Source organism: Pleurodeles waltl, chromosome 8, assembly GCF_031143425.1.
Source record: "Pleurodeles waltl isolate 20211129_DDA chromosome 8, aPleWal1.hap1.20221129, whole genome shotgun sequence".
NCBI classification, from domain to species: domain Eukaryota; kingdom Metazoa; phylum Chordata; class Amphibia; order Caudata; family Salamandridae; genus Pleurodeles; species Pleurodeles waltl.
Genome location: NC_090447.1, coordinates 1,448,558,931 through 1,448,586,903, shown reverse-complemented (window position 1 = coordinate 1,448,586,903; position 27,973 = coordinate 1,448,558,931). Strand labels below are relative to the sequence as shown.

The 27,973-nt window shown below is 45.3% G+C and overlaps 1 protein-coding gene across 1 annotated transcript in view; it reads right to left on the bottom strand.

The window, feature by feature from the left end:
• LOC138249252 (trefoil factor 2-like) overlaps nt 1–24,593 on the bottom strand; it is a 104,028-nt gene extending 79,435 nt beyond the window's left edge. Inside the window, exon 1 of the mRNA XM_069203222.1 lies at nt 24,478–24,593. Within this exon, the coding sequence (XP_069059323.1) occupies nt 24,478–24,559 (82 nt within the window). The 5' untranslated portion in view covers nt 24,560–24,593. The remainder of the gene's footprint in view (nt 1–24,477) is intronic.
• Nucleotides 24,594–27,973: the final 3,380 nt, after the last annotated feature.

Sequence of the window (27,973 nt, the reverse complement as noted above, 5' to 3'; positions counted from 1 at the left end):
TGGAGGTAGATGTCACAATTCAACCAGTAACAATGTACATTTCTCATAAACACATGGATCTGCCACTGGGCACACAGAGGACACAGAACAAACTACCACTACACCCCTGGATGAAGAGCTCCTGGATTTGTGGATGTGGAGGAAGATTCTGGCCCATCTGGGCAACCTAATCAGATGGCAACGTGAGTCTCACTGTGCCCACAACGTCACCTCCCAGCACTGTTGCATCAACATCACAGGAAACCATTTGCACCCCAACCTGTGTACCTAGCAGAGTTTCAACCATCTGGTGCGCTCCAGCACTGGATCCTGAGTTGCAGCTTCATACTTTTGGAAACTGAGTTACCCCTACCAAGTTGTAGATGGCACCCTGTGCCAAGGGCATAGGCTCACGGGGGTAGGGTGTGTTGGAGGGATGCTGTGGGTCAGCAGGGTGAGGCCACTAGGGCAGTTATCAGGCAGGACAACATCAGTCACGTCTTGGGGGTGTGTCAGGAACTCACGGAAATCGAGCAGCTACAGAGGGACATGCATAGAATTTGCAGGAACAGATGGAGGACCACAATTCCAACATGGCCTCCTTAACAGGTGTGCTAAGGGGCATACACACAACTCCTCTGGTCAGGATTCTCAAAAACAATCTTCCCCTTCCTTTGGCTCATCAACAGTAGGCCCATTGACATTGGCGCCAGCCACAGGAAGGGAGGCTCTGCCAGAGGAATAACCAGCCTCAGACATCCCTGCCTCTGTAGCAGCTGATCCCCCCCTAAACAGGGTCATCCAACAAAGAATCCAAGAGGTATGGATGGCAAGACACCCACCACTGGTAGCAATAACCCTCTTCTTTAAAGTCCTCCCTTGTGTGTTACACATTCACTTTGTGGACTGATCTTGAATCACCTTCCATTTCCAATGGGAGGAGCACTCTGGACTTTGGCCCTCCAATAGTGTGGCATCTACTCCAATGATTTCATTCACCATGACTGACCCCATCACATTTCTTATTTTTTGGTTGATTCAAAATATATCTTCTGTTAGCCATAGCTTCAAAATAAAACTACCCATCACTGACTCATTGTCTGCTGATATTGATTTCATATTTAGCCATGTAGATATGTCAAACCATGTGAACCATACGATGATGATCCAAGGTACTTGTTCAAGATGGGATATGTTGCATGTACACAGTGTCCAGCTAAGGATTACAATCATCCCACACAAACACATAAATACAAGTGTCTTGTCAAACTAAGAATGTTAATACAGTGTTTAGCACATCGGCTGTCAATATGTCTCAACAAATGGAATTCATAAATGATAGACTGATAGTAAATGAACATATTTACAGGTACAGACCTCCAGACCATGGAAGGAAGGGATTTGCCAGATATTGTCCTGTAGAATAGGCAAACATTAAAGTGGCTGATATCACCAGCTTGAGCCTTATCACGCACCACACCAAAGTAAACCAACATCACATAATCCAAGATTCAGATAGAGACAGTACAACAGTTTCTGATCACAAGGTCATCTTGATCCAATGCTTATGCAACTGGTGGTAGGACACAAACCTATGTCAGTGTTTTGGCCGAGGCCTACAATGATGAAATACATCTAGAACTACATACAGGTCATACGAAAAGAATGTTTAGCCAATGTAAAGAGAAATTACTTGGTTGTGACCTAGGACTACATATTTTATGACACACATAATGCATCAGCCCCACCATAGGACACAAAACAGGTCCAATGGACACTTCTGAACTTCCATCCAAACCCTGTGCAAACTGTCTTGGCACAGGTCTCCTGCACCCAAACTGTGTGACCTACAATACCTGAAATAATAAGGAGCGGCTCCTTTGCAATGGCGAAGGAGCGTCGCCCCCCCCCCGGCTAAGCCAGGAGCTGAAAGTTAAAATGATGTTTGTTTATTGTTTTATCTTTCAGCTGCTGGTTGAGACAGCTGCATGTGAAGGGAGAGGCCGGCTGGGACATGGAAAGTGGGGGTGGGGAGGAGAGAGTGACCTAAGTGCACATGTGTGTTTGGCTGACCTTGTTAGGCCTGCTAAGCACACATGCGCACTTAGGTTTCTCCAACCTGGCTGTGTTGAACAGCCGGGCAGGAGAAACTGCATAGACCCCAGAGTTGTGTCTGAGCGGCAGCTCAAGCCACTCAGACCAATCCTGATGCTTCTTTAGGTTTAGCATGAAGACAGTGCTGGATTGCTGGGGAGCCTCTGCTGGTGTCCCCGTGAATCCTGGGACACTAGAAGAGGATCGAGGCAGCAGGGGACTACGGCAGCAGTGGGGAGACGGGAAGGGGTAAGTTTTTCTTTTAATTATTATTTTTTATTCCCCCCAAGTCCCTCTTCCCACCCGCCCCTCCACTTGAGATTTGGCGACGTCCGCCGCTGGATATAACCCAGGTCCACTTTGTATGTCAGAAATGCCTTATATACTCACCAGTGTCACAACTCTGAAATGCCCACATGAAGATGTCATGGTGAAGACACCTGTACAAAGGACAGAACAAGGAGGCTTGAAACCATACATATGACACAAGTCACATAGCAAGCATCTGGAAAACAAAGCACACTGAAATGAATCTGACACAAACAAAGCAACATCATCAAGGTGGGGATGTGTCAAAAGCTATCTCATCAATCAACCTTTGTCTGATTTTAGGAGAGTGTCAGCTTCCTGTTTCAAAAACACTAAACTCCACACATTCTCAACACAACAGTTCATTGTACAGTCATAGTCATAACATAACGTGACATACTTACACTCATGAGAAATAGCTGTGGATGAGATCTTCTCACAAGTCAGCTCCTTCCTCTTCACCACTGTCATCTTCAGTTGGCATTTCAGGACTCTCACCTGGTGGCACTGCAGGCTCCTCCCCCTCTGGATGTATGGGATGTTCCTCTGCAAAGTGGTGTTGTGGAGCATGCAGCATGCCACAGTGATCTGACACTGGGCTCAGCAGACCACCATGTCTGTGATTGCTTTTAAATAAAGCAATTTTTTTTTTAATGCAGCCCGTTTTCCTCAAGGAAAACGGGATGCGTTTAAAAAACAAAAATGCAAAGTTTTCTTTTCATTTTTTAAAAGTGCTCTTAAAAAATGTTTTCACATGCATTCACAAAGTGAATGGGTTACTACCTACTTGAAGTAGTCGGTAAAATGCGAATGTTTTGCGACCCCATTTCAGTCCGAAAAAAATCATGTAGGAAGGTGGCTTTCTTCTAGCATGGTTACCCTCATTTTTGGCCTCTTTGTCAGTGTTTGTCAGTGTGTTTTTACTGTCTCACTGGGATCCTGCTAGTCAGGACCCCAGTGCTCATAGTTTGTGGCCTATATGTCAATATGTTTTACTGTGTTGTCAGTATGCTTGACTGTGTCACTGGAGTCCTGATCACCTGAACTCCAGTGCTTATGCTCTCTCTGATTCCAAATTTGTACTTACATACTGGTAACCCAGTATTCCACTCCAGATTGGCATACTGGACCCCCCTTATAAGTCCCAAGTATATGGTACCTAGGTACCCAGGGCATTGGGGTTCCAGGAGATCCTTATGGCCTGTATCATTTATTTTGTCACCCATAAAGAGCTCATACAAACACTTTTTCTGGACTGCCATTGCAGCCTGAGTGAAATAGTATAGCACTATTTCACAGTCATTTTCATTGCACCAGGTTGACAGAGTGGGACAGGAGGGTGACATTCAGGAGAGTCTTATTTCCCTGGTGGGGGTCTTGGCAATGTTCTCTGTCTTCTGCCTTGATCGCAGGGACCGTTTGCGGGTGGTTCTCCTTCTGCAGGATGTGGGGTACTGGTGGCCTGTTGGTCCTGTGTCGGGCATCCTGTCCACTAGCGCCAGTGGATGTAGAAGGCTGTTCATAGGTTGGGCTGGTGTCAGGGGCCCGGTGGTATGCCACTGTCTCCCTCATGGTGTTGGCCATGTCTGCCAGCAACCCTGCAGTAGTGACCAGGGTGGTGTTAATGGACTTCAAGTCCTCCCGGATCCCCAGGTACTGTTCCTTCTGCAGCCGCATGGTCTCCTGGGAATGGTGGTATGCTCCCATGATGTTTGAGAGTGCCTTGTGGAGAATGGGTTCCCTTGGCCTGTCCTCCCCATCACACAGCAGTCCTCCCAGCTTCCCTGTTGTCCTGTGCCTCCGTCCCCTGAACAGTGTGCCCATTGCCACTGATCCCAGGTCCCTGATTTGCTTGGGTTAGTGGGTTTGCCTGGGGTCCCTGTAATGGTGGACACACTGCTGATTGACGTGTCCTGGGGACAGTGGCATGGGCCCACTAGGTGGGTGCTGGGTGGTGTTTCCTGAGGGGGGAGGTTCTGTGGTGGCTTGGGACTGTGTCAGGGGAACCGACTGTCCAGAGGTCCCTGATGGGCCGGGCTGGTCATCTTGATCCAGGCGTGCAGAGTTGCTGTCATCACTGTGGGCCTCTTCTGTGGGGGGACTGGATATGGCTGGCACCTCCTGTCCGGTGACGTTGGGTAGGGGTTCTGTTGGGGTGTAAATGCATTGTTATTGTATCTGTGTGTGCCATCTTGTGCAATGGGTGTGTTTTCCTCTATTACTGTGCTTGCACTATCGCCTTGGCCCTTGTGTGAGTGGTGATTGTGTGCCCTGGGTGAGTCTCTCTCTTGGACATGCTTTGGTGATGGGTATCCATGCAGGTCTGTGATAGGTGTCCATGCATTGATGTTGCATGCAGGGCTTGGTATTGGGATGGGTGGGTTGTGATGGTGGGGTATATGTGAGGGGGTGGAGTGATGTGTGTGAGGGTAGGGGTAGGAGTTTGTGATGGCATGCAGGATTTATAAATCTTAGTAAAGATTTGAGTTACCAGAGTCCAGTCCTCCTGCTACTCCTGCGAGGCCCTCAGGATGCATAATTGCCAAGACTTGCTCCTCCCATGTTGTTGGTTGTGGGGGAGGAGGTGGGGGTCCACCGCCAGTCCTCTGTATGGCTACCTGGTGTCTGGATACCACTGATTGCACCTTCCCCCATAGGAAGTTCCACCTCTTCCTGATGTCATCCTAATTCTTGGATGCTGTCCCACTGCGTTGACCCTGTCCACAATTCTCCACCATAGCTCCATCTTCCTAGCAATGGACGTCTGCTGCACCTGTGATCCAAATAGCTGTGGCTCTACCCGGATGATTTCTTCCACCATGACCCTGAGCTCCTCCTCAGAAAACCTGGGGTGTCTTTGAGTTGCCATGATGTGGTGTGAGTGATGTGTGAGGTGATGTTAGATGTGATGTGTGGGGTGATGTTTTGGGGTGTGTGGTGTTTTGTGCGTGGATGGTGTATGAGTGATGGTGTTGTGTGCCTCTGAATGCTGGTGTGGTCTTTGCTTTTCTCTCTCTCTGCTTCTTCAACATTTTTCAGTGTAAGGGGTTGTGGGTAATGTGGGTGTGTGTTTTATAGTCTTGTGAGTTTGTGGGTGTGGTGTGTGTATGTGTGTCAGGTGTGTGTATTTAGAATTGTCCAATGTGGTTGTGTTATGTAAGTGTGTATGTATTTTGAGTGTGGCGGTGTGTACCGCCAATGGTTTACCGCTGTCGAATGACCACTGCGTTGATTCGTGGGTCGTGATAGTGTGGGCGTATTCCTGTTGGCGTGACTGTGTGGGTTTTGGTTCCGCCAATTTATCACTGACTTTTGGTGTGGCGGACTTGTGTGGGTGTCTGTATTGTGGAGGATTTCTCATTGTGGGTCATAATACCCGTAGCGGATTTCCGCCACGGACACGGTATGTTGGCGGCCATCGGCACGGCGGTCAGCGGCATTTACCGCCAATGTTGTAATGAGGGCCTTAATCTTTTAGCAGATCAATTCCACTCAAACCTTAAAATTCATAAATATGAAGGGTTCTATTTACCAGTATTCCATGCAACGCACTTCCTCTGTCTCCTAGCACTGGTGCACTTGTGGCAGCCTAGCACCAATGCAGGCATGCTTGTGTTACAAGCAGGATTGTTGTTGTGCAGGAAGGTATACCTTTCTGCACAAAACAGTCCTTTGAGGCATCTTCCCCATTCTATGTATGCTGCAGAATGCAGAAAGAGACAATAAAGAGAATTTAATTTATATATATATACATATATATATGTGTATATATATATATAATTTAATGGCGCTCGCCACTAGGTAGTTATTGTTAGGACCTAGTTTCTATATAAAAACGTTTTTTTATTTGCCTATATCTTTTGCGCCGCTTGACGAATCTTCACTAAACTTTCCAAAACAAATTGCCAGTCAAGTCAGCTGCTACCAAGAAAGTTCCGGGGTGGTCTGTTTTTGTGTGGGGGGCTCGAAAAAGGGGGGGTCCAATACACAATTTCCCTATTCATTTTTCCACAGGGATTTTGAACAGCGATGGCGCAAAAACTGCTGAACGGAATTACACCACATTTGGCAGGAAGGTAGGTCGTGGTCCATAACGAGTGCTTTTTTGTTTTGGTGTAATACCGTCCAGTAGTTTTGGAGAAAATATAGAAAATCCAAATTTGTATTTCTAGGGATGGAAAAGATTTGCGTCCCCTCCTGATCTCGTGCTGAGATCTGATTGGCTGATAACAGAAGCCGTTTAAGTGTTTTCAGCCATCTTCGGACAAGTCGAGTCCCAAAACAAAAGTTTAAAAAAAAAGAAAGGAGGTCAGGTTACGAACACCCTGACCCCTTAGCTTTGGTGGTGGGGTCCCAAAGGGACACCCCCAGGGGTAACATTTTTATTTTTTTATTGTTCAAGCAGAGTCACAGTGGATAAAGGACGGTGGAAGGCAGGCAACTTAATTTAGCGTGGGCGCAGGGGGAAACTTGCCATGCACTGCTAATTACCCCCTCAAAATATGATATGCATACCATTCTTCATAACATCATTGATGATATCAATGTAAACTGTGCATGGTGGGGGCTCGAGTTATAGTTACCTTAGGGCATGAGTTATAGTTACTTGAGGTAACTCTAACTGTAACTGGTGAAGTTTTATGGTTTCATTCTTTTAAAATGTGAGCCTAACTATAACGCCCTGGTAACCTTTGTTTTTTTAAGTGAATATATATATATGCGGTCACCAGTAGGAGGACCTAGTTTCCATAGAAAAATACATTTTTTGACTTGCCTACATCTTTGGCACCCTTTGACGAATCTTTACGAATTTATTTTTAAAAAGTGTTCCCGAGAAATCTTGTTGTACATTGGAATTTTCGGGGTGATTCATTAGGCAGCGCTGAGAAAAAGGGGTCGGGGGGATTTCCCTTTGTAATTCCCATAGAGATTTTGAACACAACTACAGCCCGAACGACTGGACGGAATTACACCAAATTTGACAGAAAGGTAGCTATTGGTCCGGAAAGAAGCTTTTTTGTTGATTGGTGTTCAAATCTGTTCAGTAGTTTTTGAGCTACTAAAAAAAAAACTAAATATAGATATCTGGAGGAGCAAAGACTTTGTGAATACTGCCAATCTGCTGCAGAGATTTGTTTGACTATCAACACTTCAACCAGGAAGTGGTGTCAGCCATCTAGGGCCTCGGCTTCAGCCGAGTCCCTGAAAAAAAGATTTAAAAAAAAGAAAAGGCAACAGGGTAGGGAAACCCTGACCTCTTTGCTCAGTGCTGGGGTTCCACGGGGACCCGGCCAGGCAAGAAAGCACTTTAAAAAAAATATTTTGCCCTAAATTTGCAACCAATTTGTGAAAATAAAACAAACAAAAAAACAAGCAGGGTCTCCTGTGCTTGCTTATACTAAAGTCCCTGTGTGGGCCAGGTTTCAGGGAGTATGTAAAAAATAAGGAGGGGGGTGCACAGGGCCTCCCCGGGGCTTCTAAGCAAACTAAGAAGGGGGTCTGTCGTGGACACCTGGCTATCACCACCTCCCCAGGGCAAATTGTAAATGCTGGAGGGTGGCCACGCGCCCCCCCCTCCTGGAGCCAGTAATAGCTCTGGGAACCGCCAGCCCCCAGGGCTGGCTCCTGCTATGTCCCGGGTGCACACCCATAGGACATAGCTGTTTGCTCAGACATGGCAGGAGCTTTGATAGCTACCGCCAAGTGAGTGCAAACACTCTGGTTCTAGCAAGTGAAGGCTGTCAAAGTGCTTCCGCCCGCTGGAACCAGAGATTTCATCTCTTTCACTGCCCACAGAGATGCGGGCAGGGAAAGAGATGAAATGATTGCTCTTGCACACAGAGAGGGAGCTGCATATTTAGCAGCTCCCTGTGTGCAATAGCAGTACTAGCTCCTGCTGGAGGTGGGGAGATAGCTGGGACTGCAGGGGTCTTGCCCCCAAAGCACAAACAGGGAAGAAAGAAGCAGGAAGGCACAAACAGAGAGCAAAAAACTAGCAGAAAATGGATAGAGAGGCAGAACCAGAGGGCAAGAAATGAGAGGAAAGGCAGAAACAGGGGGCAAGAAATGACACAGGGTTGGGTGCTGATAGGGGTTGGCCACAGGGTCTGGCCACTGCTAAAGGCTTTGTGCGACTAGGGGCTGGATGGTAATAAGGGTTTGGCTGCAGGGTTGGGTAGTTATAGGGGTTTGGCCAAAGGCCAGGCCCTGTGATCAAACCCCGCCACACACGGCCAAAGGCCAACCCCCGGCAGTGGTTGTATTAGCGTATAGTAAATAAAATTACTTTACGTTATAAAAACATAGAAAGTCATTGAAAAAAACTAGGTTCTGAATTTACTCGCACAAAATATTAGAAATTCAGCAGTTGGATTTCTTTTACGCAACAAAAACACACGCCCTGAGGTAATGATAACTCGCTCCCTTACCATGCATTGTTAATTACCCCAGATAGTACAGCACTCATGACAACTTCTATAATGTCATCAAAAATATAAATTAAACATTAGCAGTGAAAGTATTGAAGATAAAACTGTGCATGGCAGGGACGCGAGTTATAGCCACTTAAAATAGCTATACGTATTTAGAGGAACACATACATGGCGCAGAAAATCATTTTTAGTGTTGCTAATAACTTTGGTGCTGTTTGATGAATCTTAACAAATGATCAAAATTAGTGTGGCAGTCAATTCAGTTCCTGTCAGGAAAGTTATGGGTAGATTTGTCAAGCGGGGGCTGAGAAAACAAGGGGGGAGGTCTCAAAACGCAATTTTCTCATGCAATTCCCCATAGTCATTTTAGACATGACTACAGCCCAAACATCTGACCAAAATTACACCATATTTGGCAGGAACCTAGATTTTGGTCAGAAATATCGCTTTTTGTAATCTGGTGTAAATCTGCTTAGTAGCTTGGAGTTATTAAAGAAATACATTTTATGTATATCTAGAGACACAGATCCACCGTAGATACATGCACCAACTTCAATGCCTTGATTGGCTGGCCGCAATCTGAAAGGGAATTTGCGGCTGCCATTTTCTATAATGGTACTCAGTCCTGTTGACGGGGGGAGGATAAATGTTACCATGACCCATTGGGAACGATAGAAGGGTCTCTGAGGGATAACTTATGGGCAACAAATTGTCTAAAATGTTTTTTCAGGGCAAACGAGGATCTGCGGATCCACCGCTGCACTGGGTGACCCCCCATGTAAATCCATGATGTATCTGCAGATCCAGACCCCCATTAAAAAATATACACCCTTTCACACACTCATTCAAAGACGTATTCACACACTCACTCACACACCCTCAAAACCACTCACACACTCAGTCACACATCCATATATCCACTCACATACTCACTCAAAGACCTACTCACACACTCACTCCCACACCCACACAACCACTCACACACTCACTCACACATCCATATATCCACTCACATACCCACTCATACATTTACTTACCACACAATCACATGTCACTTACATACCCACACACCTGCTCACACACCCACTCAGAGGCCCATTCAGCCCCTCACACCCCTGTCATACATCCATATTGTCAGGAATCCCCAAGGTGCCTCATGCGTTTTCTGTCAGCATCCCCAGGGATTAGGGTTAAATCATATCTCTGTTCGTGGTTTAACCTTCATGTTTCTAAGTAAACATAATGGGGGTCATTCTGACCCTGACGGGCGGCGGAGAACGCCCGCCAGAGTTCCCCCACCAAAATACCGGCCGCCCTGGGCTGGCGGGCGGCCGCCAAAAGGCCGCCCGCCAGCCCAGGGCAAATCAACCTTCCCACGAGGACGCCACCTCAGAATTGAGCCGGCGTAGTGGGAAGGTGCGACGGGTGCAGTGGCACCCGTCGCGTATTTCAGTGTCTGCATAGCAGACACTGAAATACTTTGTGGGGCCCTCTTACGGGGGCCCCTGCAGTGCCCATGCCTTTGGCATGGGCACTGCAGGGGCCCCCAGGGGCCCCACGACACCCCCTACCGCCATCCTGTTCCTGGCTGGAGTCCCGCCAGGAACAGGATGGCGGTAGGGGGTGTCAGAATCCCCATGGCGGCGGAGCGCGCTCCGCCGCCATGGAGGATTCTGCAGGGCAGCGGGAAACCGGCGGGAAACCGGCGGGAGACCGTCGGTTTCCCGCATCTGACCGCGGACGAACCGCCGCAGTCAGAATGCCCTGCGGGGCACCGCCGGTCTGTCGGCGGTGCTCCCGCCGACCCTGGCCCCGGCGGTCTCTGACCGCCGGGGTCAGAATGACCCCCAATGTGCTGTGTTACACAATTGGTTTTAGCAATGCTTGTTTTACCAATGCTTGTTTGCTAATGTGAGCAGGTGTAGACATGTGCTTCTAATTGGGTGTGGTGACTCATCCACATGTGGAAACTCAACTGCTTTCCTGATTGGCTATAAATAGCAGAGTGAAGCATGCCTCCCTGCTTGGCTTTGTTTTGCTTCCTGATCTCAGCACCCTGCTGTCATCCTCATATTCAGGACTTTTGAGGAAATTCTTTTCTTCGTTCCTGTACCAGCTGACACCAGGTAGTCCTCCAGCACTCTGGAAAAGACTGCAGCTAAGTGACTAGTATTCTCCAGGGAGTTTGTTCTTTGAGCGCCACGCTCTCCTAGAACAACTGGTATGCTTCAGACCTCGTATTTTGGCAGAGTGCTTATCTTGAAGAGACAAATGCATTTCTGAACATTCTACATTATTATTGTAGTTACTTGCCTAAATGTGCTTCAGGAAATCTGCTTGAGCTTATGTACTACAAAAAGTGAGCAACAGTGACTCTCTGGGAAGCCAGCTCTAGTGTTGCAGTACTTATTGTTATGGTACTCAGTTTGGGGTTTTGATAATGCAGTGTTAATAACTGTGCCAACAGTGTTCTGGAGCATCCCGGTGTACTTCTATCGCTCTCGTGCCCATATCAGAAAGAGAGATTCAGTTTCAAGGAAGTTGAGTGCACTAACTCTACTATCACTCTGTCAACAATGACCTGCCCCCCAAAGATACAGGGTGCCTGGCTGGACCGGCAAAATGTGACAGTGTTTTGTCTTTTTCTCTTCCACTCCACCTTTCCTTTTGGGACACCTGCCGGGGTTTCTGTGTCCACCAGGAAGTGCCAAGAGCTGTTCCAGGAGGTCGGGGGCATACCATCGCCCCTGCAGACATCCTGCTTTTAAGTTGAGTGGCCCTTCTCAACACATTTAGCCACTCAGACACCCATTTACATACCTGTGCAGTCCCTGATACATCCACTCAGAGACCCAGAGAACCTCTCACACATCCACTCACAGACACACAGAGGCACCTACACAGCCTCTCAAATTCTTCCACACCAACTGACACACCACTCAGAGACCCAAACAGCCAGTAACACATTCACTCACATACCCACCCACAATACACTCACATGCCCACTTACACACCCACACTGCTACTCACACACCTACTCAGAGACCCAGAAAAACACTGACACTCACACACTCATGCAGCTAATCACACACACACATTCATACACTCACATACCTAGTCACAAACCATTCACACAGTCACACACCTACTCACACAACAATTCACACACTCACACACCCATTACCCACCCATAAAGCCACTCACACACCCACATAGCCACTCACACATGCACTCACATACCCTCTTATAGACCCACAGAACCACTCACACACCCACTCACAGACTAACACAGCCACTCACACACCCACTTGCACACCCATTCACAAATTCATACCCCCACTCACACACCCATTCAGAGACTCACACACCCACTCACAGACCCAGAAAACCACTCACACACCCAGGGACCCACACAGCCACTCAAACATCCACTCACAGACCCACACAACCACTCAAACTCACATGCCTATTCACGCACTCACACACCCACTCACATTCACTCTCACACTCAAACACTCTCTGACGGACCCACAAAACTACTCACACACCCACATACAGACCCACAGAGTCACTCACACACCCACTCATATACGAATACAACCAATCAATCACCCACATAGCCACATACAACCACTCAAACACCCTCTCACGGACCAACAAAACCACTTACACATGCATTCACAGACTTACAGAGTCACTTACACACCCACTCACACACTCTCTCATGCACCCATACAGCCACTCATACCCACTCAGACATCCACTGTATTAAATAAAGAACCAGTGTTTGGGAGAAGGGTTGCTCTGAAAAGATCTTTTGTGTTTATGATGTGTAGATGATAATTACACATATAACAAAATACATCCTTTTATGTTGTTGAGGAACATCCTGTTGAATCCATCTGTGAAATTGACTCCATCCTTTCTATATATAATTTTTTTACAGAAGCGTAAGTTGTTTTGGTATATGGAGCCCATTGCTCATTTGGCAGGTTTTTCTCAAGAGGAGGTCAGTTGGAGCTGGGCTGACAGGGGTCGAGCTTGCAGGGGCCAGCGGTGCTGCAGGCTGTGCTGCAAGCCGACATGCCGCCAAGTCACAGGAGCTGCCAAGCTGAGTTTCCACCACTGAGGCTGGAGAGTTAGGAGAGGCCAGAACCTTGAAGTCTCAAGACTCAAGCCCTTAGCGCTTAGGGACGCAATAAGAAAAGAGACGCTGAATGAACCATGGAGATGGCCCTAATTTCAATGGGAAGCTCCACATGCTTCGTGTTCCCTGTCTACCCTGCTTGTCATGGTTGCCTCGCCTTGCCTCATCCCACCTCATTCTGCCCATCGGCCCCACTTGACCACCTGCCTGCTTGCCTTTGCCTGCACCTGCATGCCTCATTTGCTCACTCATTGTTGAACCGGAGGTAGAAAAGATTAGTGGTGTGGTGTGGCAGTGAGGGGGGCTGCATGGGGGGGGTTGGGGCAGCAGAGAGTTTTGGCAGAGTGCTTCTGCATCATCGATTTAACTGCTTGCACCACTAGGCCACTATCTGCCTCACCTGCTGCCTCTGCCTGTTATATTAGCACCAAGGAGACTTTAAGTAGGCAGTGTGGAGCATGGGGTTGTAGTCAGCCTCTGCAGAGTGTGTGCCTAGCCCCCTTCTTCCCCACGGAAGTGGCCCAACTAAGACTGTGTGCGGCTCAGAAGAGTCTGTAATTGAAGAGATGGTGGAGGTGGCAGACTCAGTGATGACCTCACAGACACGAACATGTACGCTGTCAAGGCAGAGGGGCCTGAAATCCTTGAGATCTGTTCAACACTGGATGAGGGTGGCAATAGTTCTCAAAACAAACTTAATAAAAGTACTGTCACCAGAAGTTAAGCGCAGCGGACAGGACTCTGGCCACAGCCCAAACCCAGTAGCGTTGAGACTTGCACCATCAGAAGTACGACATAAGATCAAAATGGAGGCAATAGTATATCAACATGAGCAGGACCCCCCTAAGAAGGGGATTGATCGGATGAGCTTGACGACATTGACAAGCTTGAGAAGATCAAAATGGGCTTTGGGTTGCCCCCTTGAGATGCAATGCTCACTGACTCAATCTTTAACCATTTCTGGGGAACAGGAAATAGGCACGGAGGTGGAAAAGCGGAGACTCTAAATGAACAGACGACTGTTCTTTAGACTCTAAAGCACTCAGTGATAGCACTGCTGATCAAATCATTACCACCATCAACTCCTCCTTACTGGCGGTGGTCAAGGCCCTTTCCTAGCAGTTGAATAAGCTAGAGGTCCGGGTGGATTTAATACATATGCTGGTGCAGAGTGTCTTATCCCTGGATGGGAAGATGGACAGCTTGAGTACGAAGATTGACCAATAGTTCTCCCAAAAAGGAAATGACCTCACAGCAAATAGCGCAATCACTGACAAACTTACAATGCTACCAGAGCTATTGTCGCCATTATTAAATCATTGTAAAACCAGGCACTTGGATGACCCCAATAATGATGAATCTGCCATTCAGAACCTACAGGAGGGACCAGGGAATGTAGAACTTTGTGATGAAGGCAACATAGACAGCTGTGCTCAATGTAGGGCTCAATCCATCAGCGCACAAAGATCGAAGGTCACTGAGCATAATCCACAGATGAACTTATCAGCACCTAATATGGAAAATGATAAACCTGGTAATTATGCTAATCAGAGAAAAGGGCATGTAGGCCAAGTCACGAAAACGTACCACGTTCCTCAGCAAGGTAACCTGGAAGGTGGGGGAGCCTTTGAATGCTTGGAGAGCAATGACTCACTGTCATGCCATCAAAAGAAAAAGTTAAGAAAAGCCTATGAAACATAGCAGAAGACTGAGTCGCCCCTCTAATATATCCCATACCACCCACACCACCCAGAAAGTGTGTTGCATAGCAATTGAATGCAGTGATGGACAGGAAAATGGCACTGACTCCAGCAAAGAGGGCCCAGCAAAGTATCCAATTTTCATTCTGATGATCTCTGCACTAAAGATAATTGAACAATCTAATCAACAAGCAGATGTGCAAGTGAAAATGGATACTGAAGTCCGGCTCACGCAACATAAGACTTTGCACCTCCCAAGGCACACCTACGCTCAGGTGGTGGACTCCACTTGCAATAGGTCTGAACAAAATTCGAATTCCAAGACTTCTGACACCACATTTAAGCATAATATATCTTTCAGGCATGTAGGACTTCACCAGGTTCCATGTAGTGTTATACCATAGGAGATAGTGGAACAAGCATGCACCGAGGAGGTGCATTGTCTAATTACTATTGATGCACAATCCATGAAGGAGGTAGTTAGAAAGGACCAAGTAGCAGAATACCTAAATGAAGGAAGTCAGCTACTCCACTGAACAAAAATTTATAGGGACAACTTCTCACAACCGCTGGCACCATCTAACACCGTCCTGATCTTCAACCCACAGTATGGAACAAGAGGGTCTTGAGACACACTAAATAGGTCCAACATTCTTTATCTTTTGAGCAACATTCCAACACTCAGATGTCTTGCAATGGCACATCTTTTGTCTGGGCAGCTCAAGAACATGACACTGACAAATTAAAAGGATTCAACCTTACCAGAATGTTCCATTTCTGGTGACACTATAAAAATCATGGCATTACTGAATGGGGAATTAGTGTGAGCATGCTGGCCCTGGATAAGTACCCGCAAACCTGACAGATAGACAACAAGTCTGTCAAATAAATCAGTAGAAGAAACCCGACAACCTTAGAATATTGACACAGGATAAGGCAGTTTACAGTATCCTGAGAGGGACAAAACAAATAAGGCCCTCTAATTGGGAAAGAAGGATCATGATCAAAATGGTACGTGACACTGGAGATAATCATACTCCGAAAGGCTAATGTGCCAGACAGCTGGAAGAAGCATTGACTAATCCGATTGGTCATGGGTTTCAACGGTGCTCACAGCCAAGGGGTAGCCCCATACCGTGCTGTAAGGGGGGAAATAAGTCATCTCATAAAGACACAATCAAGGTCATAAGCTGGAATGTGGCAGGGCTAAATTCTACAGTATCTAACACAAACTCTGTGGAATTTTTGCAATCAGAGGACATCCTCTTATAAAAAGAAACATGGTTGAGGGAGCCTATTGCTATTCAAGGTTTTCATGCAATTCACACATCAGCCTAAAAGAAAAACCTGTTTGGAAGGCTTATGGGTGACCTTTGGACTTATGTAAAACTGGATCTACAAGTGAAAGTAATGGCTCTTTGTCTTCCCTGCAATGTTTTGCAGGTGCTGGAGCTTAAAGATTTGGTAATAACTGACACCCCAACTTCCATTTTTGAATTACATTTGTACATTAACCCCTGCAGTACAATCCAATTCGCAATGGTTAAACAAATGGTCAACATAATGAGATCTGGTATGTATGAATTTCGAATATCCCGCTCATGCTTTCACCATTGAGGGAGACTTCAACATACATGACATAGGCCTTCCAGGTCCACAAAAATGGGTACCACACGTGACCTGCTCAGGGCTCACTTCCATGACTTTTGTTTAAGTTTGGCCAATCATAATGGTACACAACCCCTAACTTTTAGGACTATTTCGACTTTAGATTCTATATTCCTAAGCACAAACCTGCAAAACAGGTGTGAGGCATCTTAAGTACAGCAGAGATCAGAAAGTTACAACTATCCACCGTCTTTAGTGGTGAATGCAAGGGCAACAACACTCATGAAGGAGTAATTGATAGAGCAGCCACTTCCATCCAATATTTGCCCTATTATCAGAAGAATCAAATGGGGTCAAGTAGCCAAGGGTCGGTATGCAGCCTGGAAAGCAGCTGCTACTCTTTCAACTTCAGCACACAATGCCACAATGTACCAAAAACAATGGAGGATGATAATAACATTGTTCCACAAGGCCTTATTAATAAACAAGCACAGGAAGCAACCAACTAAGAGTAAGCGTAACCAGTGCTCCATATTTTCAAGAAATTAAGCCTTCCAAGAGAGTAAACAAATATGTTACCTTCCTGTGATCCACTATTGGATCTGGAAGAACCGCTACACAGAAGAGAAAGCAAAAAGCACCAGAAAATCTAATAAGAAACTGGTTGGCAGAAAAAAAAAAAAAAAAAATAGAGAAGGAATGGCTCCATTTTCACACTCTGCTGGCACCAAGTAAGTCAAGAGAGTTCTGCGATTAAATCAACAACTTAGCAAGTAAATCATTAGTCAAGGACAACACAGTTTCAGCAGACAAGTGGTGCGCTCATGAAATAACTTTATACTTTGATGCAGAGATACAGAACACGACCACTAATAGATTTTTCACAAACGTTTTGGATGAACTGAAAGCGAATCCAACATACATCACGGGAAAAGAGACATCAAGAATCCCTAAGAGCATTAGGGTAGATGGAGCACCCGGTCCTAATGGTCTGCCAGGGAACATTTTTAAGGATGATTGGGACTTCTGGGCACCACATATGTATAGTTTAATTAACAATGCATCTTGTCATCAAGTATTCCAGAATCGTGAAAAGGGTCTATCTTTTTTCCCATTCACAAAAAGGGCGATTGCACTTCGCCTGACAACTGCAGGTGAGTTGCCATGCTTAATATCGATAGAAAGGCATTTGCAAAGGTATTATTGTATGAACTTGAGGCACGAATTAATGATAGTAATATCATCCTGTACTACCAAACTGGATTCAGGCCAAACTAATCAACCACTGATAATGTGCTTTCTCTATCATATCTGGAGAAAAATCCAGCTGAAGTGAACATGCCCCCTCCCTATGCCTGTTTCAAAGATTATAGTGCCGCATTTGATGGAATTGACCGCAATATCCCAAGTGCAAAATTTTCTATGTAGGGCATTCCAAAGCAACTTTACGGATACATGGATGCGTATCAGGATCTCACATAGCTACGCTACCAGGAAAATATATACCAATAAGTTGCTCAAGAAGGGCTGTGTTATTGCCCCAACTTTTTTTAACATTTACACAGCCTACATGCGTGCAGAGCTGCTGCAGGGTAAAACCTTTCCACCCAAATTAAGTTACCAAAACTGCCCTGTAATGTAATATGCTGGTGACCTGATATTGCTGGATAATACCTGAATTGGATTTCAGTAGTAAAGCTGGCACTGGTAAAAGTTAATTAACACAAGTTTCCACAGCTTTTCTACAATTGCACTACAGAGTGCAACTTATCCTGTGGAGCATGAAAACAAACTGGAATACAAAAAGCTATGTGATGAAGCTTGTCATGAAGTGTGAAGAATGTTACAAAAGTTTAAACTTTTAATCATTGTAACTGTGAGCATGATCTGAAACCTAATGCTTGCTTTCGTGCATTTGTGAATGCAAGAGGTTCTGAGAACAGATTCTGATGTCCTATTTGGAGGAAATCATTTGATTGTTTTTGTGATCTACTGGAACTTACTCCTGTGAAGGGTTCATCTGTGTTCGAAACACTGTTGCATGATGAAGCTAGGAATTCTTTGAAAAGCATTGGACATGTGAATATTTGGTTACATTTCCAATGGAAAGAATTAATCAGGATTATGCAACAAACATTTTATATTGAGTATAACTATGTTTTGAAAGATATTAGCATAGGTGTTCGTTCAAAAGAAAGAAGGTGTGTTCTAAAAAGCTGTCTTCTTAAAAACCTTTATCCAACAACGAAGACAGCAACAGAGCTAATGTTCAATATTATACAAAATGGTGCACATGCCTAATGCCTACATTGAAGGAGTATGCACGTTTCAACAATGATTTGCTGGAATTGGAAAAAGAATACATTTTGCCACTGAAGGCAGTATATAAAATGGAACACCAGGGTGTCAATGTGATGCTAAATGAGAAGTTACAAGCCTAAATGGATTCATTAGGAAAATCTGTTTCATTAACTGAAGTATTGGAGAAATGTTTAAGTCTATGCAAAAACTATAGGGTTATTTTGTGGCAAAACTTAAACATTGAGGAAGATTTGGTTAATGGTGCTATGAGTAAAGTTGTCGATTGTATTAATTTTCCTAATAGGAATGGGCTAGAATACCTTGGGATTAAATTTGATCAGAGTGACAACACAAAGCAAATTGGGCAAGGTACTATATGTATTCAGTTTGTGAAAAATGTATATGTTCAACAGAAACAGTTTTTAGTTTTTCTAGCATATGCCTTTAGTATTCATAAATCACAAGCTTTAGGCTTAGATGCAGCCTTTATTAATAGTGGTATCACAGTCTTTAAGGAAGGTATGTCATATGTAGCTTTGTCTCGAGTGAGGACATTGTCTAATTTGTATCTAGTTGCATTTGATGACAGCAGAGTAAAAGCAGACTCACGTTGTGTTAAACCATACAACTGATTAAGAAGTCTCCATGCTCCTCATTTAGGACAATATCCAGTTTATGAGAAATGTTCCATCTGTCCACAGCAGAAACTTTCAAAACAGTGTGGTGATGCTGTTGCAAGGAAGGAAATGAAAGTGAATAAGGATGTTGTTAAGAAACCAAAAATTGAAAATGAGGGAGATGTTGAATATTAATTGTCAAACCCCTCTGGTTGAACTGTTTTGCTAATGCTAATGCTATTACAGGGACGTTATAGTTAGTAAATAGTATTACAAAACCTTAACAATTCATTAAAAAAACATAAGTTACAGAGATATTTTAAAAAGGAAATACCATGACAAACCGTAGAAATTCACTTAAAACACAAAGGTTACAGGGATGTGATAGTTAGGAAATACCATTAAAAAACAATAGAAATTCACTGAAAAAAACACGACAGTTAAAGGGACATTATAGTTAGGAAATAGAATTAAAACACAAACCTTAGAATTTCACTCAAACAACAGTTTACAGGTACATTACAGATATACTTTTATTTTACACACAACAAACATAGAATTCAGCAGTTGTAGTTACATGAGCTAACTATAACTTTGGCCCCTGCAATTTACTGCTTATGACCTCACATATTACATCACTTATGAGATGGTCAGTGACATCACTGATGGCATCTCAAATGACATCACTGATTAAATCATCCAGCAAAGTATGCTTTAATACACTTAATAAAATACAATTTACATTTTTAAATATAACAAGAAAACCCCGCCATGGACAGTTTTCTTATGAATAATGGTATTGTAAATGTTGTAGTAATATTATCAATGATGTCATAGAAGATGTCATGACCAATGTAATATGTGAGACAATTAGCAGTATATGGTGAAGGCATGAGTTATTGTTACTTTAGGGCATAAGTTATGGGGCATATCTACAAGGAAGTTGGTAGAGCCGTGCTGCGTCAATTCATAAATGCAGGGATGCGCCGTATTTACAAAAATACAGCACACCCCTGTGTTTTCCCTAGTGCTGGTGGTAGGTTCAGCTGCCTACCAGCCATTCTTGCACTATGGTGACTGAAGGTCTTGGAGCTGGCGCACAGAAAAGAATGGGGTGAGTGGGTGTGCAAGTGGTTTTGTGGGTCTGTAAGCAGGTGTGTGACTGGCTGTATGGGTGTGTGAGTGGGTGTATGAGTGGTTGTGTTGGTGTGTAAGTGGGTGAGTCAGTGTGTGAATGGATGTGTGAGTGGCTGTGTAGGTCTGTGACTGAGTATGGTAGTGGTTTAGTGGGAGTGGATGTATGAGTGGCTGTGTGAGTCTGTGAGTTGGCGTGCAAGGGGTTTTGTGGGTCTGTGAGCGGGTGTGTGAGTGACTGTATGGGTGTGTGAATGACAGTGAGTGGTTGTGTGGGTGTGTGAGTGGCTGTGTATGTCTGTGACTGGGTGTGATAGTTTTGTGGGTGTGTGAGTACGTTAGCAGGTGTGTCAGTGCATGTATGATTTGCTATGTGCGTATGTGAGTAGCTACATAATGGTAAATCTGAACATGGGCATGTTTGGTATCAAACATGTAGGAATCATACCCCCATGCTTTTGCAAGCATTGGTTGTATGATTCCTTGCACTCTGGGGGCTCCTTAGAAGACCCTCAGTACTGCCGTTTCAGCCTTCTGAGGTTTTCCAGGCAGCCCTAGCTGCTGCCACCTCTCAGACAGGTTTCTGCCCTCCTGTTGCTTAAGCAGCTTGAGCCAAGGAAGGCAGAAAAAAGCATTTCCTTTGGGAGAGAGATGTTACAACTGCTCCCTTTGGAAATAGGTGTTACAGACTTGGGAGGGGTAGCCTCCCCAGGCCACTGGAAATGCTTTGAAGAGCACATTTGATGCCCTCTGTGCATAAACCAGTCTACACCTGATCAGGGACCTCCAGTCCCTACCCTGCTGCGAAACCAGACAAAGGAAAGGAGAGTTACCACCCCCTGTCCATCACCACCCCAGGAGGGGTGGTGCTCAGAGCTCCTCCATAGGGCCTCTGGGTTTTGCCATCTTGGATTCAAGGTTGGCAGGGAACTCTGGGAGCATCTGAGTGGCCAGTGCCAGCTGGTGATGTCAGAGCCCTCCCCTGATAGGTGCTTACCTGGTTAGGTGACCAATCTCCCTTTCAAACTGCAACAAAGAAGCAAGACGCCTTCTGCAACATTGTATCTTCAGCCCATGCCAGCAACTGCAACTATTTTCCGATCATGCATCCTCCGAGGACAGCCCGTCTTCAGCCTGCACCAGAAGAGCAAAGGAATCTCCCTTGGGGTGAAGGAGTCACTCTCCTACTTCTGCAGGCACTACTGCAACGACAACCGGCTGCATGGATCCCCTCTCCTGCTGAGCTGCATGGATCCTGCATCATGGGTGGTGGACTGAAGTGGTCCTGATGGTCCTGAGGTCCTACTGTCCAACTTTGGTGGAGGTAAGAGCTTGCTTCCCAACGCAAGACAGTACCCCGTGCACTGTGTGTTTTGCAGTTGCCAAGGCTTGTTGGCATCTTTCCATGAAGTTCTTCATACAACATGCAGCTCCGTACCCCAGCACGCTATCCTGTGACGCACAGCTTCCTGAGTGGTTCTCCGGCGGCTTGGGATCCTTTGTCGTTGTGCTGCGTGGGTCCCTTTTGCACCTTGTTTGTCCTCGTGCTGTGGGACTCTTGTGGACAATGCCTGGTCTTCTGTGGGCTCTCTGAGTTGCTGAGACCCCCCTTCAACTCCCCCTCCTGGGTATAGTCCACCTGGTCCTTCCTGGTACCAGGCAGCTCCATTTTATGCTAACGTTGAACTTTGCGTGTGCCAAGACTTGTTGGTGGACTCCAGTGAAGCAAAACAGACTGCAATCTTCCATCTGGCGTGGGACATCATCAGGAACCTGACTCCATCTTCATGGGTGCAATCCCAACTGTTCTTCTACACCGGTGGTCCTTCTTTTGCACCTTCATCCAGGATAGCAGGGGCTCCTGTTCTCCATGGACTCTTCTGTGCTTCTTGGACTTGGTCCCCTTCTTCCACAGGTCCTCAGGTCCAGAAATCCAGTGTTGGTGTCTTGCAGTCTCTTCTGGTTCTTGCATAATCTTCTTTCTTGTGTTTCTGTGTGTTCTAGGAAAGTTACTGTGTTTTACTCCTGCTTTCCTGGGCTCTCGGTGGGTTCTACTACTTACCTTTGGGGGTTTCTAATACTCCCAGCTCCCCCCTACACACTACACCTGCCTAGGTTGGAGACAGACATTCACATTCCACTTTCTTAGTATATGGTTTGTGCTCCCCTTAGGCCCATTTCTAACTATTGTGATTTTCAGTAATTGCACTGTTTTCTAACTGTTTTCCTGCATATTTCTGCATACTAGTGTATATCATTTTTGTGTTACTTACCTCCTAAGGGAGTATAGTCACTATGATATTTTTGATATTTGTGTCACCTAAATAAAGTACCTTTATTTTTGTAACACTGCATATTTTGTTTCATGTGTGAGTACTGTGTGACCACAGTGGTATTGCATCAGCTTTGCATGTATCCTAGATAAGCCTTGGCTGCTCATCCACGGCTACCGCTAGAGAGCCTGACTTCTAGACACTGCCTACATTTCACTGATAAGGGATAACTGGACCTAGTTTCATGTGCAAGTACCATAGGTACCCATTACAAACAAGGCCAGCCTACTACAGCTGAGCTTTGTTTTTATTTCATAGAATCATCTAACTTTAAAATATCTCCGTAGCTAGATTAAGAATGCATGGTACATGGACACAGCAGTAATATATAAACATATGCATAAAAAGACCCATTCACTTCATTATTTGGTTGCTTGGTTTCAACCAATTAATGGGTAGTTCATAAGTGCCACCCTCAAGAATGTGAATGTTTCAATGGGAAGGAGAAAGGGTTGCTTGTGAGCCTATGATGGGTACCAATGTTGGATGGTTTAGTTAGAGGTAAATACAATTTGCTTCCTATCAGTTGATTTTTAGCTGATTCACCCACTCTTGAAAAAAGTAGTATTGCTTTATAAAGTAGGGTGGTGTGCAGGAATAGATAAGTGCCTCTGTCTGAGCACAGTGAGTCTTATGTATATGTATGTGTAGGGACTGAGTGCAGCCAGGTGTCTGTGGAAAGTAAGGAGGTACCTTTAGGAAGGAGAGTACAGCAGTGCATTTAGAGGGTGAGTGCAGGGTGTACCTGTAAGCGGTGAGCACAGAAAGTACCTGTAGAATGTGAATGCAGAGAGTGTGTGTGTGTGGGTGCAGGGGCTGTCTAGAATGTGTGAAAGGTATTGTGGTTTTAGACTGAAGGGTGTGTGTGCTGCTGATGTGTGTAAGGTGCTCCTGTATATGCAAGTTTTGCTAAATAAATGGAGGGTGAGAGTTCAGAAGAGTGATGTTTCTGTATGTGACACTATGGGGGTTATTACAACTTTGGAGGAGGTGTTAATCCGTCCCAAATGTGACGGATATACCACCAGCCGTATCACGAATTCCATAGGATATAATGGACTCGTAATACGGCTGGTGGTATATCTGTCACTTTACCGTCACTTTTGGGACGGATTAACACCTCCTCCAAAGTTGTAATAACCCCCTATATCTGTATGTGAGTGTGTGTGTGTGTGTATGTGTGTGTGCAAAATGAATCTTCTGCCTGTGTGCGAAGGGCATACCTGTGTGAATGGGTACAGGGGGGAGCCTAATTGAGATAGTTCAGGAGGTACCTGTAGGAAGTGAGTACACATGAGTGAGTGGGGGGGACAGAGTGCATGAATTAGTGAAGTGGTGCCCATGATTTAACCTACAAAATATTGCATGTGATTAATTTGATAAATGATCATAAATTGGCCTTTTGACAATTGCAAAACAACTTTCGCCTTTTATTCATGCCATTTGCCTACAGATGGACATGCCTGTGTGTGTTTTGCCTATGCTTAACAATGTCTTTAAACACAGCAGCATAATTTTTACTAGAAATATAAAATTCAAACAGGAAGGATAAGCACCCATCTGCCATGCTTATTACTTACTAATAACATATTTAAATTCTTAGAATAAGAGCTCAGAGCATTGCAAACAAATCCTATCAATTCATTTTAAATCTTAGCTTCCTCTAAACTCCTGTAATATAACTTAATGGCTGGTGGAACCTATAGTTCACTAAACCAGGACTGAGAAAAGAGAAAAATTAATTTTCACAATTTCACTAATTAGTTTAATTTTAAGTTATTGTGAATTTCTACTAGAATAGTAAAATGCAATACAATACATTACCTGGTGTTGAAGACTGTGGTCCTGCCGCAAAGACCGTGGCCACAAAAATAAGTGCGATGCAGGGGAGCAGGCTGCACATCATGGCTGTTTTACTTTCCCTGTCTGTCTGAGAGTTTGAAAAGGTGGATTTTATATACCCAGCAATGTTTGATTGTATTTATGTCACAGACCATCATGATTGCAAGAATAAACACTTCAGCCACACCACATGATGATGCTGGCTATTCTCCAGCTCCTTTTGGGTGAGCCAGTGGTTCATTCGTTTTTACCTCAGTTACTCAGCTGTGAATTTTTCCACTTTATCTATCTATCTATCTATCTATCTATCTATCTATCTATCTATCTATCTATCTATCTATCTATCTATCTATCTATCTATCTATCTATCTATATTTCTATCTAGTCACACCTAAGCTTCCTCTGTGTATGGCTGTCTAGACGGCATGCACCAAGCCCAACTGTCACCCACCCCAGATGTACGTTGGAAACATGCTGCAGGCACATAGGGCTAAGAGCAGCAAAATGGCAACCTTTATAAAAAGCAGCATTTTCAACATTTTAACAATAATTCAGACTTTACCATTAAAGAGGTTTTATCGTTACAATTCTATAAATACTAAACATAACAGATCTACCTCCTCCCAATTGGAGTCACACCGTATCAAATGTAATAAGGAATCCCCCACATTATCCAATGGGAGGGGGCGGTCTCACAACAGTGTAAAACAAATTTGGAAGTTTTTCACTACCAAGACATGTAAAACTTTAAGGTACATGTCCTACCTTTTAATGACACAACACCCTGCAATATAGGCTACCTAGGGCCTACCTTAAGGGTGACCTATATGTAATTAACGGGGTGTTTAAGGCTTGGCAAGGGGTTTTAAATGGCAAGTTGACATGGCAGTGTGGCACTGCATTCAGGTTGCAATGGTAGGTCTGGTACATGTTTTAAAGGCAACTTAAACAAGTGGCACAATCAGTGCTGCAGACCCACTAGTAGTATTTAATTTACAGGCCCTGGACATATATAGTCACTATACGGGGGTCTTATAAGTAAACTAAGGGGCATATTTACACTCTGTTTGCACCAAATTTGCGTCATTTTTTAAAGCAAATTCTGCACAAACGTTTGCACCATTCTTAGGATGCATGAACCCACCTTGCATCAATGAGATGCAAGGTAGGCATTCCCATCCAAAACATGACGCTTTTCCCATAGTGACATATTTATCCCCATGCTAAAATAATGGCGCTAAGCTTGATTAGTGCCATTATTTAACACCTGGGTCAGACCAGGCATTAGGGGACCTGTGGACCTGTTTCCATGGCTAAAGGCCATGGAATGGGCCCACAGGTGCCCACCCCAAGCCCACGGAACACCCCCACCCACACCAGAGGGACACCAGACAGTGGGGGACCCCATCCCAGGTAAGAATAGGTCATTTTTAAAAATAATATTTTCTGAGTGCTATTGGGTGCCCTGACATGGACCCTTCTACATGGCACTGGGTGCAATGACCATACCCAGGGGACACTGGTAACCTGTGCTGACCATTGCGGTGGTGGGCATGACTCCTATCTTTTATAAGACGGGAGTCAAGTGTTATGGATGATTGTGCGTCTGGAAATGACACTAGGCTGGTTAGAGGCATTTTTTTGCCTCAACCAGCCTAGCGTCATTGTTTGACGCTCAACCTCCATCTCCTCAACCGCCACCCCCATCTGGCTAACGTCTTTGTTTTCTGACTTTAGCCCAGGCTTAGCGTCAGCTTGCGCCATTCCTTAAATATGGCGCCCGGCTGGCACTGTGGAATGGCGAAAGCTGGCACTATACTTTTTGCCGCAAAACTGCATTTGCACAGTTTTGCATCAAAAAGTATAAATATGGGCCTAAATATGCAAATTAGGTATATACCAATCAAATTATATTTTAGGGGAGTAAGCAGAGCACTTTAGCAGTGGTTATAAGTAGTAAAGTGCAGAATCCTAAGGCCAACAAAAACAAATTCAGCAAAATGGGAGGAAAGCAGGCAAAATATCTGGGGGAGGACCACCCTCAGGATGTCAGGTCTAACAACTGTTTTTAGCATATGTTAACTTTAATAACTTTGAATGATTAATTTTTAACTGCTATTGAACCATATCCATACACTTCCAACATTTTTAAATGAGTGAACGAGCTACAGACATAGTCATACAGATAACCTGATCTTGGCATGTATAATTTCTTACAGCTGAACACAACAGTAAACCCATCAGGACGCAGGAGAACACTTCCTGATAGAAGAGCCTTAATTGTTTTACTGCCAATTCACCATATTCATTATCCAATTACAGACAGTTGAGTCTTAGACGAGCATGTTGATTTTTACAGATAGAATTACGAACTATGGAATCGCCATAGTCCACAGGAGCTCCATCAGGATCTCAACCAGCACCCTCGACGACCTGGATGCCTCTGAACACCTGCACTTCCAGATTTATGTGAACGCCAGCACCACCCTGAGAGGAACTCTCGTCTACAGACCCCCGGGCCCCTGCCCACAATTCTGCGACGACATCACTGACACAATCAGCACCCACGCCCTCCCCTCCACGGACTACATGCTCCTCGGTGACCTGAATTTTCACCTGGAGAACACAGGCGACATCAACTCCTCAGCCCTACTGAACAACCTTGCCAACCTCAGGCTCAAGCAACTCGTTACAACACCCACCCACTCAGCCGGCCACACACTCAACGCCATCTTCTCCACCACCAGCCACATCACCTTCACCCACACCACCGAACTCCACAGGACTGACCACCGCTGTGTCCATTTCTCCTTCCTGAAACCCACCACCAACAGCATCGGACCCCTCACCGCAAGTGGAACAAGATCTCCAAAACCAACTGATCTCCACCCTCGCCCCGCCACCCAACACCAGCGACCCCAACTCCAACGCCCTCAACCTCAAGCAATGGCTCAATGACTTCGCTAACACCCTTTCTCCACTTAGGAAAAACACCAACACCGACACCAGCCAGAAAGTTCCCTGGTTCACCGCAGAACTTCAGGCCTCCAAGCGGGAATGCCGGAAAGCTGAGAAGATCTACACCAAGATCAAACAGAAAGTAACCACACTGCCCTCAAATCTGCCATCCGCAAACATCACCAGCTCATCCAGAACACCAAAGGATCCTTCTACAAAGAATGAATTGACAACAACGCACACAACAGCAAGGAACTCTTCAGCATCGTCAAGGAACTCACCAACCCCAAGTCCTGCTAGGCCGACCCCCCACACTCTCAAGACCTCTGCGACTCCCTCGCCACCTTTATTCACCGCAAGATCACAGACATCCATGGCAGCTTCGCACCGCCGTCCCCCACCACCACCACTGCCAACGCCGACTCCAACGCACCCATCCACACCAACATCCTGAGTGCCTGGACCCACACCAATGACGAGGAAACCACCAACACCATGAGCGCCATCCACTCCAGTTCAC